This window comes from Hippocampus comes, unplaced genomic scaffold (genome assembly GCF_001891065.2).
Source record: "Hippocampus comes isolate QL1 unplaced genomic scaffold, H_comes_QL1_v1.1 scaffold249, whole genome shotgun sequence".
NCBI lineage: Eukaryota > Metazoa > Chordata > Actinopteri > Syngnathiformes > Syngnathidae > Hippocampus > Hippocampus comes.
The window spans coordinates 1,653,155-1,669,143 of record NW_017805035.1 but is presented as its reverse complement, the minus strand read 5'-3'; the positions used below and the strand labels follow the sequence as shown (position 1 = coordinate 1,669,143).

At 45.5% G+C, this 15,989-nt stretch overlaps 1 protein-coding gene across 1 annotated transcript in view; it reads right to left on the bottom strand.

The window, feature by feature from the left end:
• Positions 1–870: 870 nt before the first annotated feature.
• Positions 871–15,989, bottom strand: part of LOC109512127 (atrial natriuretic peptide receptor 1) — a 23,138-nt gene continuing 8,019 nt past the window's right edge. Inside the window, exons 3-22 of the mRNA XM_019863635.1 lie at positions 14,861–15,048; positions 13,428–13,541; positions 12,149–12,284; positions 8,272–8,366; positions 7,515–7,650; positions 7,346–7,430; positions 7,110–7,227; positions 6,968–7,039; positions 6,819–6,896; positions 5,229–5,333; positions 5,018–5,089; positions 4,783–4,945; positions 4,432–4,587; positions 4,184–4,352; positions 3,819–3,965; positions 3,407–3,530; positions 3,167–3,235; positions 2,924–3,098; positions 2,552–2,650; positions 871–1,821 (exon numbers count right to left, since the gene is read on the bottom strand). Of these exons, the coding sequence (XP_019719194.1) occupies positions 1,676–1,821; positions 2,552–2,650; positions 2,924–3,098; positions 3,167–3,235; positions 3,407–3,530; positions 3,819–3,965; positions 4,184–4,352; positions 4,432–4,587; positions 4,783–4,945; positions 5,018–5,089; positions 5,229–5,333; positions 6,819–6,896; positions 6,968–7,039; positions 7,110–7,227; positions 7,346–7,430; positions 7,515–7,650; positions 8,272–8,366; positions 12,149–12,284; positions 13,428–13,541; positions 14,861–15,048 (2,447 nt within the window). The 3' untranslated portion in view covers positions 871–1,675. The remainder of the gene's footprint in view (positions 1,822–2,551; positions 2,651–2,923; positions 3,099–3,166; positions 3,236–3,406; positions 3,531–3,818; positions 3,966–4,183; positions 4,353–4,431; positions 4,588–4,782; positions 4,946–5,017; positions 5,090–5,228; positions 5,334–6,818; positions 6,897–6,967; positions 7,040–7,109; positions 7,228–7,345; positions 7,431–7,514; positions 7,651–8,271; positions 8,367–12,148; positions 12,285–13,427; positions 13,542–14,860; positions 15,049–15,989) is intronic.

Genomic DNA, 15,989 nt, shown 5'->3' with positions numbered 1-15,989 from the left:
GAGGCCAGCAACTTTTTTTTTCTCTTTCTCAGACATGGAGGGAGGAAGATGAGAGAGCAACTGTACATACTATACCGATGTCTTTTAACTATGTTAATTAATGTGCAGGGTTTGAAAAAAAAAAAAAAACCTTCATGGTGCCAGCGGGTACTTGTTAGCCCCAATGACACGAGCGGCCTCTAGCTATGTTCAAAAAATAGGTCTCCAGTCACCAGTGATGGGACACTGACTCACATAATTAACACAATGTTTCTGTTGATTTTATTTTAACAGATATTTACTGACGTTTAAACAAAATGAAATTGTGTTCAATGTAAAAAAAAACAACAACACATTTTTAGAGCTGTAATTTGAATGATACAGCAAAAGTTTTGCTTACGGTTATCCCGTTAAAAGCAAATATTTGCCCATGCCTTCCGCTGCCTTTGATACAAGTTGAGTTTGTTTGGAAACTATGCTCATAACTCAAGGGGGTCATATCACAAATAATCTCTCTCAATTAAAATAAATTCAAATACCATTCATCTGCTGCAGACTGCCCCATCCCCACAAAAAATTATAATGTACGGCAATGACTGAATTAAATGGCATTGAAAGAAATTTAACTTTTTTGTTTAGCTTCAATCAATGGCTCGACATGAGACCGTCATTGCTCCAAGATCCAAGTTATTCTTTGGAGAGGATAAAGAATATATGATAGAACAGTGTTATATTGTGTCTGCATGTTGCCGTGCTGTTTATCTTCAAACGTTTGTTGCTGAAAGCGTTTGAACGATGTAGTATACGTCGATGCTATTAGCTCTCTGGCGCATTGTATTGTTTGTTAGCATTCATCGAAATAGGATTTAGTCAGGCAAATTTTTGTGGCTGTTTTTTTTTTCAGAAGCGTATTCGCCATAATACTGGGGGGGAAAAATTGAGAATGAGGCTAAATGTTTGGAAAGATTCCAAACGCAGACACACATACGACTCCGCCAGTCACCTCAAATAGGCTCATTAAAAAAGTGACGTCAAAACGTGAAATTCATCACATTAAAACAAGAAATGTACCACCTTAAAATTTATCACACTACAGTGTGCAATTTGGCACCTTATAGTGTGTGATACTGAACTTGAACCTATGTTTGAAATTCACAAAGTATAATTGTCTACATTTTGTGTTTGCTTTGAACGTAAACCTCAGCTGGGCATGGGAACAAACAGTTTGAAGCCTCTTTATACAACTGTGTAGTTGTGAAGTGAGTTGAGCAGAGTCACCTGACGTCACTCAAGTAGCTGCCCGCACGTCTGAGCAAAAAAAAAAAAAAAAAAGTTCAAATGATCAACAGCTCGAATCTGAAGGCACTGCTGTATGTGACCTCACTTGCTGTCAGGCTCCTGCGTTTCTTTTGTAATTTTTTTTTAAAGCATTAGCTTGTTGCTATGTGACAAGCGAGGCATTGCGCCATCTAGTGGACACGCGACACGACACTGAAACATCTTGACAGCTGATCCAGTTGGATGTTGAGAGCTTCAAACGGGCCAAAAGTCATAGTTTGCAGTCAGGTGACCATCTGACACTTCCTGCTTGCGTGGACGGGGCCTTGCCACCAAGAAAGAACGCGATGTAGCTTGCCTCATGTATTTTTTTTTTTTTTAGGACAACCTGAGGCGTGGCCCCGCCCTCTTGCTGCAGTCACTGGCTGTCGTTCTCTCCCAGCAACCAATAGGTGGTCATCTGTCCTTTGCCTTTCATATGCACGTCCCCTCGGAGCTCCAACTGGAAGCGGCCCGACTCCTGGAGGACGTCGCGAGTGGCCGATGATACGTGGATCTTCAATGCTGCACACGCACACACCCACACCCACACATACACACACACACACATATATATCAGATTCAAGTAGACATGAGTAGCGGTCATTTTCTTATTGTTGCATCAATCCTACTAAAGTCATCCTAAATAACATGATGCTAAATAAATGTCACTCAGGCTGTCTTTAGCATTACTGCTACTGGAGGGAGCCTCATGATGATGTTTCAATACACCAAAGGGGATCTCTGAGCTCAAGTGCCAGGATGAGGCAGCCATTTTGCATTCGCACAACAGCAGACAGGAAAATGTGGGGGTGATGATGAATTTGTCAAAATGCCACAACTACTACACGTCAAAATACAAAAATATATATTTTTTAAAATGCCTCGTAAAATGTCTTCATTTGAAATAGAATCATATGAAAATGACCGTGATACCACTTTTTCACCAGGCCACTTTATTATATGACAGACAAAATGATTGCACCGGTGTATCTCGCCTGTTTCTCAGCGGGACCTCGAGTCACTGCTCACGTTGAGAAAAAAATATTTGCGAGCGGGCTCAGAAAAGTTGACAAATCATTTGGCAACATGCCCTCCTCTCTGTTGCGTTGAGTGCCATTTTATTACTTCAAGCAGCTCATGTCAGCAAAGATGTACTTCAGCGACGGAAGCTTCTCAAGAATAATGAGAAAAAAAAAAAAAAAGAAAAAAAAATGGTCCTGACAAAAAGAAGGAAATGTAAAGATGTGTTGACCTTCTCCAGTGGACTCCATCCTGGATGACGTGTTGACCGTGTCGCCGAACAGGCAGTAGCGAGGCATCTTCAGACCCACCACGCCTGCACACACCGGACCTACGAGAGAGAGAGAGAGAGAGAGAGAGAGAGAGAGAGAGAGAGAGAGAGAGAGAGAGAGAGAGAGAGAGGTGCATTTTGGAAGAATGGGCAAACTCAAGATTGATTGCTTGTTCCTTTTGACACAACTACGTAGATACAAACATTCAATAATCCATTGTGCATGTCTCCTTCAATTAGCCTTGAGGGGGCCTTAAAAACCCCTGCTGTGTGTGTGTGTGTGTGTGTGTGTGTGTGTGTGTGTGTGTGTGTGTGTGTGTGTGAGCGTCTGACCACTGTGTATGCCGATCCTGAGCTTGAGCTGCTCGTCGGGCCGATGTCGTATCCTGAAGGTGGTGACGCCGCCCAGTAGGGCGAGGGCCATGCGCGCAACCTCGGGGCCATGCAGCTTCCCGTTCCTCACCGGCAGCCCCGATACCACCATGTAGGCGTCGCCGATGGTCTCCACCTGGGGGCGCCACTCGACATCAACGCTTGTTGCCGTGGCGGCGTGGAGGCGGCGGCACGCACCCTTACCTTGTAAACGTCAAAGTTGTCTATGATGGCGTCAAAGCACGTGTACAGGTCGTTCAACAGCGTTACCACCTGGAGACACATGCAGGCACCTTGTTGTTTTTTCACGTTTTCTTTGCAAAACAGGAGGCAAAAGACAAAAGAGCAGCTTTCCAAGTGCTAACAGGAAAGACGGGCCGTCACGTGTCTCCGGGAGCCTTTGAGGAGCGCTGAAAGGGGCGCGATGAGTGAGCACGTACTAACCTCCATGGGCGTGCTCTCGGCGGAGATTGCGGTGAAGCCCACGATATCGCTGAAGTAGATGGTCACTGAGTCGAACGCTTCCGCTTGGACCGTCTCGCCGCGCTTCAACTGCTCTGCCACTGAGCTGCAAGTGCGCACGGGCGTGCGCGGGCACACACACACACACACACAATACTGTGGGTCCTGTCCTGTGTTGCATACAATGTGTGTGCGCGTGTGTGTGTGTTGTGGAGGGCCGGGCAATGTATGGCCCACTGAGCAATGACGTTATCAAGAGTCCGGTATTATTTGTTGTCCGTTTTGAAAATCAAGTGTGGAGTTTGGCCTGCCGTGCTGGACTGTGGAGTGTGTCATGTTATTTGGGGTGGTCTAGTATTGTGTCGTGCGATGTGGTGTAGCGTGTAGTACTGACTGCGGCAGTATCTGGTAGAGGAGCGTCTCAGCTTTGCGTTTCTCTTCATGATACGCTTGTGTTCGTTCCTCCACCAGCTCCTCCAGGTTGTTGGCATACTGTTCCATGCGTGACAACAGGTTGTCCAGGATGTTGGTCCTGGACTCCCTGCGCACAAACATGCAGACATCCACGCACATCGATACTGTATGAAGCATTAGTGAGGTTCCCTAGCGCCCTTTTAGAGCAGTCACAACTCGTTCAGTTGTGTTGAAAGCATTTCGTAGGAGGGGCTTTCAAATGTTTCCTACATTGGTTTCTCTCTCGCAGGTTTTCACAGACGGCAGGTTGGTCAAGAAGCAAGCAAACGGGGCGCACGCGCTTACTTGTTCTGCTTGCGCAACAGCATTTGGATGTGGTTGAACTCGGGTCTCTCTGTGGGTTCCTCGGCCCAGCAGCGCTGCATCAACTGACCCAGTTCGGGACTGTGAGTGTGCGGGTCCACCATGGGTCTGAAACACGGCCATTCGCCCAGCACTACGCGGTCCACCACCTCTGCACAGGAAGGTCAGCCTGCGCTTTGAGAAAGCCCGGCCCGCCTCGCCCCAAGCCCACGACGGACTTGCACTCTCACCTTTAGGACTGAGCGGGTCAGAGTCCAGGTAGAAGACTCCCCGACGTAGCGCCACTTCCTGGAGGATGATCCCAAAGCTGTAGACGTCGCCCTTCTGAGTGCCTTGGGGAGGAGGGACTTCGAGCCGGAGAAGTTCCGGGGCCATCCACAGTCTCTCTGTGGGATGACATCACATACGAGCTTTCAACACGACGTCATGCGCGCGTCCAGGTGGCTCGAGCCCATCGAGCTTGCTTGGACGACGTCGCCAGTAAAATAGGTCTTCTGGTGTTTGAGCAAGGCAATGACATTCAGAAACCTGACTTAACTTGAAGCTACAAGCCAAAGCTAAGCACGCGACGTGTCACTTACGCGCGTAGTAAGCGTGAGCGTCCTTTGCCGATTGGCTCTCAGATTGCAGACTGCTCAGACCGTAATCGGTGATCTTTAGTACAAAGCGGTTGTCGACCACGCAGTTGGACGACTTCAGCTTGCCGTGAGACAGCAGCACGCTGTTATGGAGGAACACCATGCCCTAAGCGCATCAACAAGGACTGTGATCACGAGAACAACGCCCCCTGGCGGATGGTGAGAGAAAAAGATGAACCTTGACGATGTCATTGATGAGAGAATATTTGAACATCCAGTCCAGGGTGATGCTGTCGTTCTCCAGGATGTCCTAACGCCCACAAACAGACAGAGACAGGTAAGGAGAGAAACACTCTCATAAGATGCAGACACAAGAGGTGATACAAACAAAGTATATACACGCGCTTTACCATTGAAAGGTATGCAAAGAAAGAGGTTGAAAAGAGTACCTGGAGGCTGCCTCGGGGACAGTATTCGGTGATGATGCAGGTGTTTGGAGGGTCGATACACGCTCCGATGAATCGGGTCAGATGTTCATTCTGAACGTCTCGCATCTGCACTCGTCAACAGCATTGTTACAATCTAGGGCCACTCAATATGGTAGGAGATCATCATAATGTACGTGGGATTATGGCAAGCCATTTGAGCATTTATTCCAAATCCCTGATATCAGACATTGGTGTGTTTCACTAGTTCGATCTCTTTCAGCACTAGTTCGACACTCAGCGTAAGGTCAAATCGATTGCATCTAGTTTACTAGTTTGGATTTCTGGATTCACTCGTCGACATGTAACCAGTAATGGGCATCCTCTAGTGAACTAGCTGCAAATCCTCAGGACAACTTGTAAACTAGTGTAAAACATGCAAATGAAGTGGGTGTGATTATGACAAAATCTGAATCCCGATTGGTGTATTTTAACTGCAGATCCAATAGGAATCCTGCAGCCACATTTCTGCCCCACCTCCTCATTATTTTTTGTGCAACTAGCTTACTAGTGAGCAGGTTGGCATCCACTAGTTCTACTAGTGAACATTTTAGACCTCACTAGTTGCACTAGTGCGACATTAAATGTCACACTAGTGCAACTAGTAAATATTTGGGGCATCACCAGTGAACAAGTAACATTTTTGACACTCACTAGTTAGATATCAAGGCGTCAAGGGGCTTTAACTAGTAAACTAGCTGCTGTTTTATCCGCCACTAGTAAACTAGTGAGTATTTCAGCTCGCATTTGTTTACTAGCGCAGGAAATCACGGGTCACAAGTTCACATGTTAGAATAATCCATGATTGACAAGTTAACATGTTGCTGAAAATGAATGACTAGTTGGAGTTCGTATGCAACTAGTTCGACAAAGTGTGTCACTTGTGTGGCTGAGTGTCGAACTAGTGCTGAAAGAGATCGAACTAGTGTAACACACCAATGTCTGATATCAGGGATTTGGAATAAATGCTCAAATGGCTTGCCATATGGGATGCTCATGGTACAATATCTTCATGTTATTAAGGTCACGGCACGGTATGGCGGTGTTGTTAAAAAAACAAAACAAAAAAACAATGCCATTGTGTGGAAAATTAACACACTGTAACTGAAGACAAACCACATCATGCTCAAATGTTCCGATGAGAGTCAATTGCTTCAAGTAAAAAGCAAATGGATATTTTTTTTTAATTCAATGAATAATGTAAACATGGGGGGGTGTCACAATTTAAGGGGTGCCCCACCTGCTTTGCTTCCGCAATAAAAAATCCTGTAAACAAACAAGAGCCAATCCAACACCCTGACCACGTTTTTTTTCCATCGCTGACGCCACAGTTGACAGCAGGGGGCAGTGTTTCACCTGCCAGACGGTATCTCTCATGCTTCTCGTTTGAAACCGTCACATTATTGCGAGAATTTTGAACAGTTACATTCCCACAATCCACGACTGTATGTTACATGTTCTTCCCCCATCAAACCCTCATTGTAGATCGTGCAACATGGGAAAGATCCTCCTCAGAGACCTCGCACTCGTTAGGATGAATTCGTCGATACTCACGTGCTTGAGTTCAAACAGGACCTTCCTGTTCAACTCCACACGTTTCTTGTTCGTGTACTTGATGGCCACGATGTTTCCCTACCAGAGGGAAAAAAAAATAAATCCTAATCGATGATCAACCGACGATGCTGGCTGCGCGACAAGCTGACCTTGTAGTAGCCCGTTTTTGCAAACACCTGCACGTGACCGTCCGTCATCAGGGAGCCGTAGTTGGAGCCTCTCTGTGGACAAAGAAAGCGTGGTTAGGGCTAGGGCTACGGTCATGCGGCGCCAAGTCAAGATGAGACCGACCAGAGAGAGCGTGATCCTGCTGCCGCTGCGGAGCACTTTGTCGAGGTTGCTCATGTGGATGTCGTCCCAGGAGATCCTCCAAAGCTGAGCCACCAGCTCCTTCTCCAGCTTCATCCTCCTACAGTGGCGACAACGAGCCCGACAAATATTCAAACCCCTCCAGGAAGAACCACACAACACGTGTGCAAGACTCCAAGCAGGGCTGGCGCCTTGGAATCTATAAGAAAATTCCTCACCGGTAAATGAAAACGGCGACTGTCAGGGTCATGATGAGGATGAAGAAGACCACTATGGACACCATCTGGTGGATGGTGATGGTCTCTGTTGATACAAATAAAAATCAATCTGATGAACATGCGCAGGTGCACACTGGTTGGCAAGCAGCGGCCGAACGGTGGAACTTACTTGTGTGGCAAGCGGGGTTTTCGTTTTTCAATCCGCACACGGGAATGTCAGGTGGAGGAACTCCGCCCGGCCAGTGCAGCGACCTTCCGGGAAGGGCCGTCAGCTGCTCATCTAAGCTGTTGTACACCAGCACCATCTGGAAGCAAGCGCAACGCTCACAACTCTTCACTCGGCACTCCAAGACGACAGGACTCGTTCAGAAAGGTTCCATTCACGCTTTCGTCCCAGGAGAGTCAACGAGCTTGTCCACCATATAAAAAGGCCCTTGTAGTCATTTGACAGTTGGGAATGATGATGACGATTGCGTTGGCAGTAGCACGTGGAGAAAATTTTATTTCAGGCAATTCAAGAATGGAGATTCACCCCCCCACCACCACAACAAAAAGGGGGCAGAAGCAAAGTTTGTGATATCAGCCCTATTTGGACAAATGATCTTTTTGATGATACAAAGTTAACGGTGCAACAAACATCATTAAAAAAAAAAGTGATTTTGTAGGCACAAGGAAATCAGACTCCTTTTTAAAATATTTAGATCGTAATTATTGATTTTTTTAATATTGCTCTTTAATGTATGAGAACATAATCTGGGTTTTTTTTGTGTTTGTTCTTGACTGTGAAAAAAAATTTTGCACATTTCAGTTTTTTTGTTTGGTCTTTTTTGGTATTTCGTCTATTTCAATTATTTTCCCAAGATTTTGTTGTTTTTTGTTGTCACACACACGAAGGAGTGACAGGAAGTGTTGCCATGTGCGTGTACCTGGAATGCGCTGTTGTTGGTATCAATCATGTCCCACAAAGCAAAGTCGGACTCTCGGTCTCCATTTTCGTCCAGCTGTAATGTTCCAGTCACACCTGAACACATCATCATGTCACACACACACACACACACACACACACACACACACACACACACACACACACACACACACACACACACACACACACACACACACACACACGTACACACACGTTAGTGTGGGATTGAAGGTCAACTGACTCGGGTAATCAACACTCAGGCTGGTTGACCACCAAATCCTTCAAGTGAAACAATTCCATGTTTTTTTTTTTTTTTTGACATGATTTAAATCAGGGCTCACCAGCGTGTTGCCCCCAAGGCCCACATGGAGTAGCCAGCGGGTAGGCCTCTTCTAGAAATAGCTCACCAGTGATGGGATAATTATGATTTCCCAGGAATGTTGTTGTCGTGATCATTTGAAAAGATGAGTACTGGCATAGATTTATAGGACTAAAATGTGGCATATAGATATTTATGCTTTCTAATTATTATGAGAAACCATGAACATGATAACCGTTGTCACATAAATGGATGTCATTAACTGCTAATTAAAAAATACAGCCTGGTGCTGATTCTAATAGTTGGCAGAATACAATTCTAATACACGATTAATCGGACGAATAATAATTAAAAAAAAATCTAATGAATAAAATAACTTCTTTTTTGCCCAATAAACATATAAAGTAGAGGAAAACTGGCAAAAAATTGCCTGATTTTTCACCTAGTTTGGAGGAATGTTTGAATGTAGTTATTTTTCTCTAATGTGTACAAAATGAAATAACTAAACATAATCAAACTACTGTATTTTTTTTTTTTTTAGGGAAGGTGTTAATTTTTGACCATTTAAAAAGAGTTATGAGCCAAGTCGGTCAGGCCCTCAAAATACCATTATTAAAGGTAATTTGAACACATTTCTTATTTGGTACCCCCTTGCATGAATCAGTTCCCAAGAAGTAGCTCAAAGCTTCCGAAAAGATGGCGACCACTAATCGAAATAAATCAATTCAACAAGTGAAAGAATGTGTAGTTGGCCGTCATGTACATGGATAGTGAGCCCAGGCCAACTCACTGCTTTTGTTGTTGTTACTTATTTCCATGTTGTGGTTGTCCTTAAATAATACGAGAGTAGTTGTATTTGAATGTTTGCGCGTGCGTGCTGCTTTACTTGTTCCGAGAATCCAATATTCGAAAACAATTGAAACTGAGCCCCTGATGAAGATGGGCAAGAAGTCACAACGAGGTTTTTTTTTTGGTCTCTCAATCGTGAAGATGTGCTTTTGCAGAAGAGTCGAAATTCAGATGGAGTCCCATTATTATTTTTTTTGTTTGTTTTTTTTTACAGTCCTATTCTTTCTTGTGAAGCAGTGTTGTCTAAGTGTTGCAGAGCGTGCCGCTCATGAGGAGTAAAAAGTCACAAGTGTAAACCTGAGACCTGTAGCCTGGCAACAGCGGCGTGTAAATCAAAGATAAGGAATTAGGAACATTACATGTGACAGCTAACAGGAAGTGACTTGTCTGAGCCCGCTGTTGTCCATTTTGTCCGAGAGGACAAATTGTTCGGAACGGCACAATGAGATTGGCAGAGGTGGGCGGGCGGGCGCTCCGGCGTGATGGATGTCCCCCAGGGAGGACAAAGAGATGAGCACCGAGACAGAGCATGGCGCTTTCGCGCCTGCCTTTCTAGGTGCGGTACCGGGCCACACTATCACATCGTCACAAGCACATCTAATATTCGCGCTTCTTCACTCCAACGTGTCACCATCTTTGCTCACCTCATTTTCTACATTTAACAGAGGTGTCAAAGGTACGGGCCACGGGCCAAAACCGGCCCGTCGGGGGTCCGATCCGGCCCATGGGGATGGAGAACACATTCACGGGTATTTTTCAAGAAAAGCAAATATTGTTGCTACTTTGGTCCACTAGGGGGCGGTCTGACAACCACTTCAATGACATCGTGGAATTGGCCGCTACTGAGGATTTGACGCCTGATATTGATGCACTTGTGAAGGCTAAAAGATGGCAAGTATCAAAGTAAGTCAGATGAAATTCTGAGAATACACCTGTGTTCAAATGAATACCTCCTGTAGCAACTATTTTAACACACTGAATAGAGAGAGAGCGGCTGTGCCCAAATTCACAGGCTACGTCCTCAGGAGGCCGCATTTTCGGCCGAATGAGGCTACTCCCACTGAAACTCGACGCAAATAGTTTCCAAACACGAGAAAGACAATTCGCAGGCTGGGTTCCTTCGAGGCCCTCAAAGGTTCCTCCTCTTGTAGCCTCTGTGGACCAAATAAACCGTGGCAAATTCGGACAGTCTTAAAGTGAGGTCGAGTGCGGTCGAGTGGCGCCGGAATTGCCGTCATGCGGCTGAAAAAGTCTTCGGAGTATTCGGCCTGTGAACGCGGACACTGGCATTGTGGCAGAATTATGACTCCCACGAGGCAGGACACCACGATTGGCTGTTGCATTCACGCAGTATTGCACGCATGAAGTATAAAGTGCTTGTCTGTTTTATTATGCGCCCAGGAGGCTAAGCAAGGTGGGCACACAGGAAGGAGTAGCACTCAATTGATGTATATATGTGACAACTTCTGCATTCTATTTCAGGATGACGTCATTATGGAAAGTACATTACGATGGGGTGTTCGTTTTGCCCCTTCACACACAGCACGCAACAATTTTTGTTTTTTCCCAATTCCTTTCAAGGGGAAAAGGGGATTTGACGTTTTTGACTTATGAGCGTGGTCACAGAACTAATTCAACTTATATCTCAAGGCACCATTGTATTTATATTGTAGATTGTTGTATTTCTTTTTTTTTCTTTTTTTTTTTTTTGCTACCACATGTTTGAAATACATACACTGATTTTAATTCAGTCAATCAACTGAGGCAATTTTTGGAAGTGCAGTAAGCCTCATCATTGACTGACAGCACCAGTGCCCCTCGTCTGTCATGTCCACTTCATATCCTCAAGTGTCCGCTGCTGGGAAAGCAAACAATTTGTGTGTGTGTGTGTGTGTGTGTGTGTGTTGAGAGGCAACACGCTGAAGGGTGTGTGTGTCTTGCACTGTGAAGACATTTCAAACAAAGCTTGTGATTGTTATGATGGATGACACGCTGATGGATGACCAACCAAAACAAAGAGTAGGAATGAAGGACAAATAAAGCAGAACACACACGCACATTCCTGACAAAGTGATTGGGGCAAGTGCAAGTCTGACCTGATGTGTGTGGATGTGTGTCTGTGTGTGTGGAGTTTCATTCGCCTCTCATCCCACTCGCACAAACAAAATCCCGGCCCATGCCAGTCATGAATCACAGTTAAAAAAATAAATAAATAAATCCTGTACTGTCTCGCTCCTGGTGGAAATGACTCCCACTCCCGTGCTGTTCCCATTCAAAATGACTCCCACTCACGTCACACTCCCATTTTGGAGGTCAGCTACTTTCAAAATGGCAGCGCATATGTCAGTTTTGTTTTTGTTTTGTCTCAATAATTTGACTTGATTTGACTTGACAAAAGAAGTAAACATTATGGTGACCCCCCCCCCCCGACAAAAGAGAGAGAGAGAGAGAGCGATGTAATTTCAACTCATTATGAGGACTAATGCATAATTTAGCTCCCAAAACTGAAACACATCTCAATGTTATACTAGGTCCCACTTTACATGTTCTTAAAAAGACTTCTTCTTAATAGAACTTGTTAAATTATACTGTTATATTCATATTTCTCAATTTTTAGCTGATAAAAAAAAACGATAAAGACAAAAGTTTGCACACAGGTGCTTGAAAGAAGGCAAGGTGTTTGTTTGAAAATAGCAAGCGTCAAACGGACCGTGAAAGGTTCTGTTCCACATCCGGTGGGTGACCACCGTCCTCGGAGGCCGCGTGCCAGACGCACTCATGGTTTCGTTGAGCGCATGCGTGTAGAGCATCAGGCCGTCGTAGAAACCTCCGGCGATGATGTTCATCTGGAGCACACAAAGATGGCGTCATGCAAACAACTTTCATTTGAGCCACTTGTGTGTTAAAAAGCAGTAGTATTTTTGTGGGCTTACAATCACCATCACCTCAATTCTAATTTATGTTAGATTCACCAGCTAATCTTGATCTTCTACTCAAAAGCTGTGCTGCTCTCAAACCAAAAAGGAATCCAATGCCGGCATCGGTTTGCTTGTTTTCATTTCAGTCTCGCCAAGCTGAGAGAGAGAGCCGCCTCCACGGCACCACCATGAAAAATGTGCTTGACCAATAGATGCGTACATCCGTGTCAGGAAACGACTGTCAGTATGTTGAAATATACTGAAAACATCTGGAAGTGGTCAAACTCTTTCCCAAAAATCTCCCTGTCATGACTTGGCTTGCATTTGGTTTGTGATTTGTTCACCTTAAAGTGAAACTTTCAGTCCTCATATGATTTACCAATTTCTGTCAGCAGCGCCTGGCACGACCCATGCTGATTATTAATATTGGGCTGAAGCGCGTCGCGCCTTATTGTTGTATATCTCCAAGTCAACGTCTGTTGGCTCCTCGGCTTTGACGACACGTGAGAATACACAACACAAATACACAATCACCACTCAAATATGACTTAGTGTTTGCTGACATTTATTGCACTCGCTGAGTGTGTGTGTGCGTGTCTGTGTGCATGTGTGCGTGTCTGTGTGCATGTGTGTGTGTGTGTGTGTGTGTGTGTGTGTGTGTGTGTGTGTGTGTGTGAGAGAGGGAGAGCTAAGCTCATTAGTGTCTCTCAGCTGTCTGCTACTGATTAACTGGCTTTACAAGCAGCCCGACAACCTGCTCATGAAACACACACACACACACACACACACACACACACACACACACACACACACACACACACACACACACGCACACACGCGCACACACACACACGCACACACACACGCACATGAAGGGTGTGTGTGATAAGGGACACAGGGTAGTGCAGTAATGTGATTATGTGTATTGCCGCATAGAGCAAAGTGGCTGATAGCAGCCGCTTGTAAAGATCAGTGCAACATTTGGATGGAGATGAACGCATGTTAGCTTAGCTTTTAGCGCAGTGTGGAAGGTCTATTTTTATTTGTGCGTACGTGCATGTCCACACTGACCAGCGAGTCGTCGATGGTGTAGTTGAACATCCTCTTGGCGTCCACCTTCAGGTTCTCCACAAAGTTCTTGTACTCGGCGTTCTGAGGCTCTCGATATGTGAGGATCTTCACACTCTGACAACAACACACATGACAGAAAAGGCACGTCATGTGAGCGAGACAAGACAGATACACATATGATGTCACGTATGACGAGACATGAACAACACATGACTCACGCCATGATGTCAGTGACATGTATGACGCACGTCATGACCTTAACAGGGCAACAAAACACGTGATGCACATGCATCATATCAACCTGACATGTTTGACACACATCATGTTAACAAGGCAACAATACAGAGGACATGTCATCAAGTCGGCAACATGTGTGACGCACGTCACGTCGGCAAGATGTATGACACTTGGCGTCCTGTCATCGCACATCTGACACGTGTCATTATGTCAGCAACATGTATGACACACATCATCATGTCAATGTGACATATTAGCAACATGTATGAAATAAGTCATCATTTCACCATTTCAGCAACACGGATGACACACGTCATCCTCTCAACGACATGAATGACACACGGCAATGACATAATACAGACGACACCTTGTAAACATGTATGACAGACGTCATTATTCAGAATAGCAAGTGTGACACGTCGTCTTGTGAACAACACGGACATAAGACATCATTCCACATAACATGCAATGACACACGTCATTATGTCTGTCATTCTTCAACGCAACACGTATGATGCATGTCATGTCACGAAGGACTCGTGAGACATGTCAAGAAGGCAACAACACGTGTGAGATGCATCATTCTGTCAACATATCAGACACACCTCTTCATGAAAACGACACAACACCGCGTAACACACGTCAGTACGTCAACAACATGTATGACAGGCGTCATTACTGAACATAACTCGTGTGACGCACGTCAGCCTGTAAACAACGCATCTGTCACAAGTCTTGATGTCACCGAAACAACAACTTGTGACGTAGGCAGCAGCAGTGGGGACTAACATGTTGAGCGTGGTCCGAGCGTGTCAGTGGACAGACATGGCGAAGCATGTTCAAAACACAAAAGGTGACGGGAAAGCATGCCATGAGTGTGTGTGTGTGTGTGTGTGTGTGTGTGTGTGTGTGTGTGTGTGTGTGTGTGTCACACACACTACACCATCTAAACCAAGAGCATTTTGTGTCAGAAAGTAGACTCAAGTTTAGACTAGTTAAAAGCAGGTCTAAGTTGTGGCGCAGGTGGTGTAAAGAGCTATATCTATCTATCTATCTATCTATCTATCTATCTATCTATCTATCTATCTATCTATCTTTATCTGTGCACGCACGCACGCACGCACGCACGCACACACACACACACACACACACACATGTGTGTGGGTGGGGGGGGGGGGGGGGGGGGCCGGGGCTACCTGGAAGGCCTCCTTAGCCACGGCGTCGTCGGGGTCGCCGCGTGCCCACGGCTGCCGGGGCTCCGACTTGAGGCTCTCGCCAAACACGTCGATGAAGAAGAAGACGTATTGCTCGTGGGGAAGGTCGGCACGGCGGAAGTGCACCATCAGATTCCTGAACACGTCGGGCGAGCAGCACACGAACATCACTGAGAAAGACACACACGCACACACACACGCACACACACACACACACACACACACACACACACACACACACACGCATGTTTTTTTTGTTCATTTCCTTTGCGCAGAATAAATATCTGACTGGTTGAGTTAAATTTGATGGGCGCTTGATTTACAGCAGAGGAAGATGTTGCACATGATTAGAACTCCATTTTCAAGGTGCACATTTCAAGAAAAAAACTGGACTTTGTGAGGTGAGGGCAACCCACAACGGTGCTGGCAGGTTTGTTTCAAGCCAAGAAATCTTTTTTTTTTTTTTTTAGGGCCACTTTCAAAGTATCTTACAAAAGGAGGCCTGCATCAACGTCTCTGGTCAGTACCGTGTATTATATCTAGCTTTTAATTTTGATAAACACTTAGAGCGAAGAGAGATACTGGACTTGTTTGGAGGTGATGTATTGGAAGGTCAAGCTAAGTGTGTTTCTCCAAACCTCAAATACGCCACATCCCTCCATTTCTTCTTCAATGCACCAGAGAGTTCTCTTGGGTTTTTGTACATTATTTTGCAACATGATGTTGTTATTAAGAGGTGGCTTAGTTCACTTGAGTCCCCGGTGAAGGCTCACATCCCACCGTCCCCGCCCGCCACTGCCGTTTATTGAGTGTTGAGTGACGCATTTGGTGAGCGTTTGTGTGGTATTTGTTGTGTATTTGGTGTGTGGTGGTGGTAGTATCGGTAGTGCGTGCATGCCGTGTCTCGTCTTCCTCTCTTGCGTCAGGAAGTCTCGGGAGCGGCGTCACAAGTGCGGCTGCTGTTCCTGTTCCAGCGCCTCTATTGTTCCACTGGCAGGAAGTCAGCAGTAAAAGCGGCCACGTACGCGCACACACACACACACACACACACACACACACACACACACACACACACACACACACACACACACACACACAGACACAACAAACT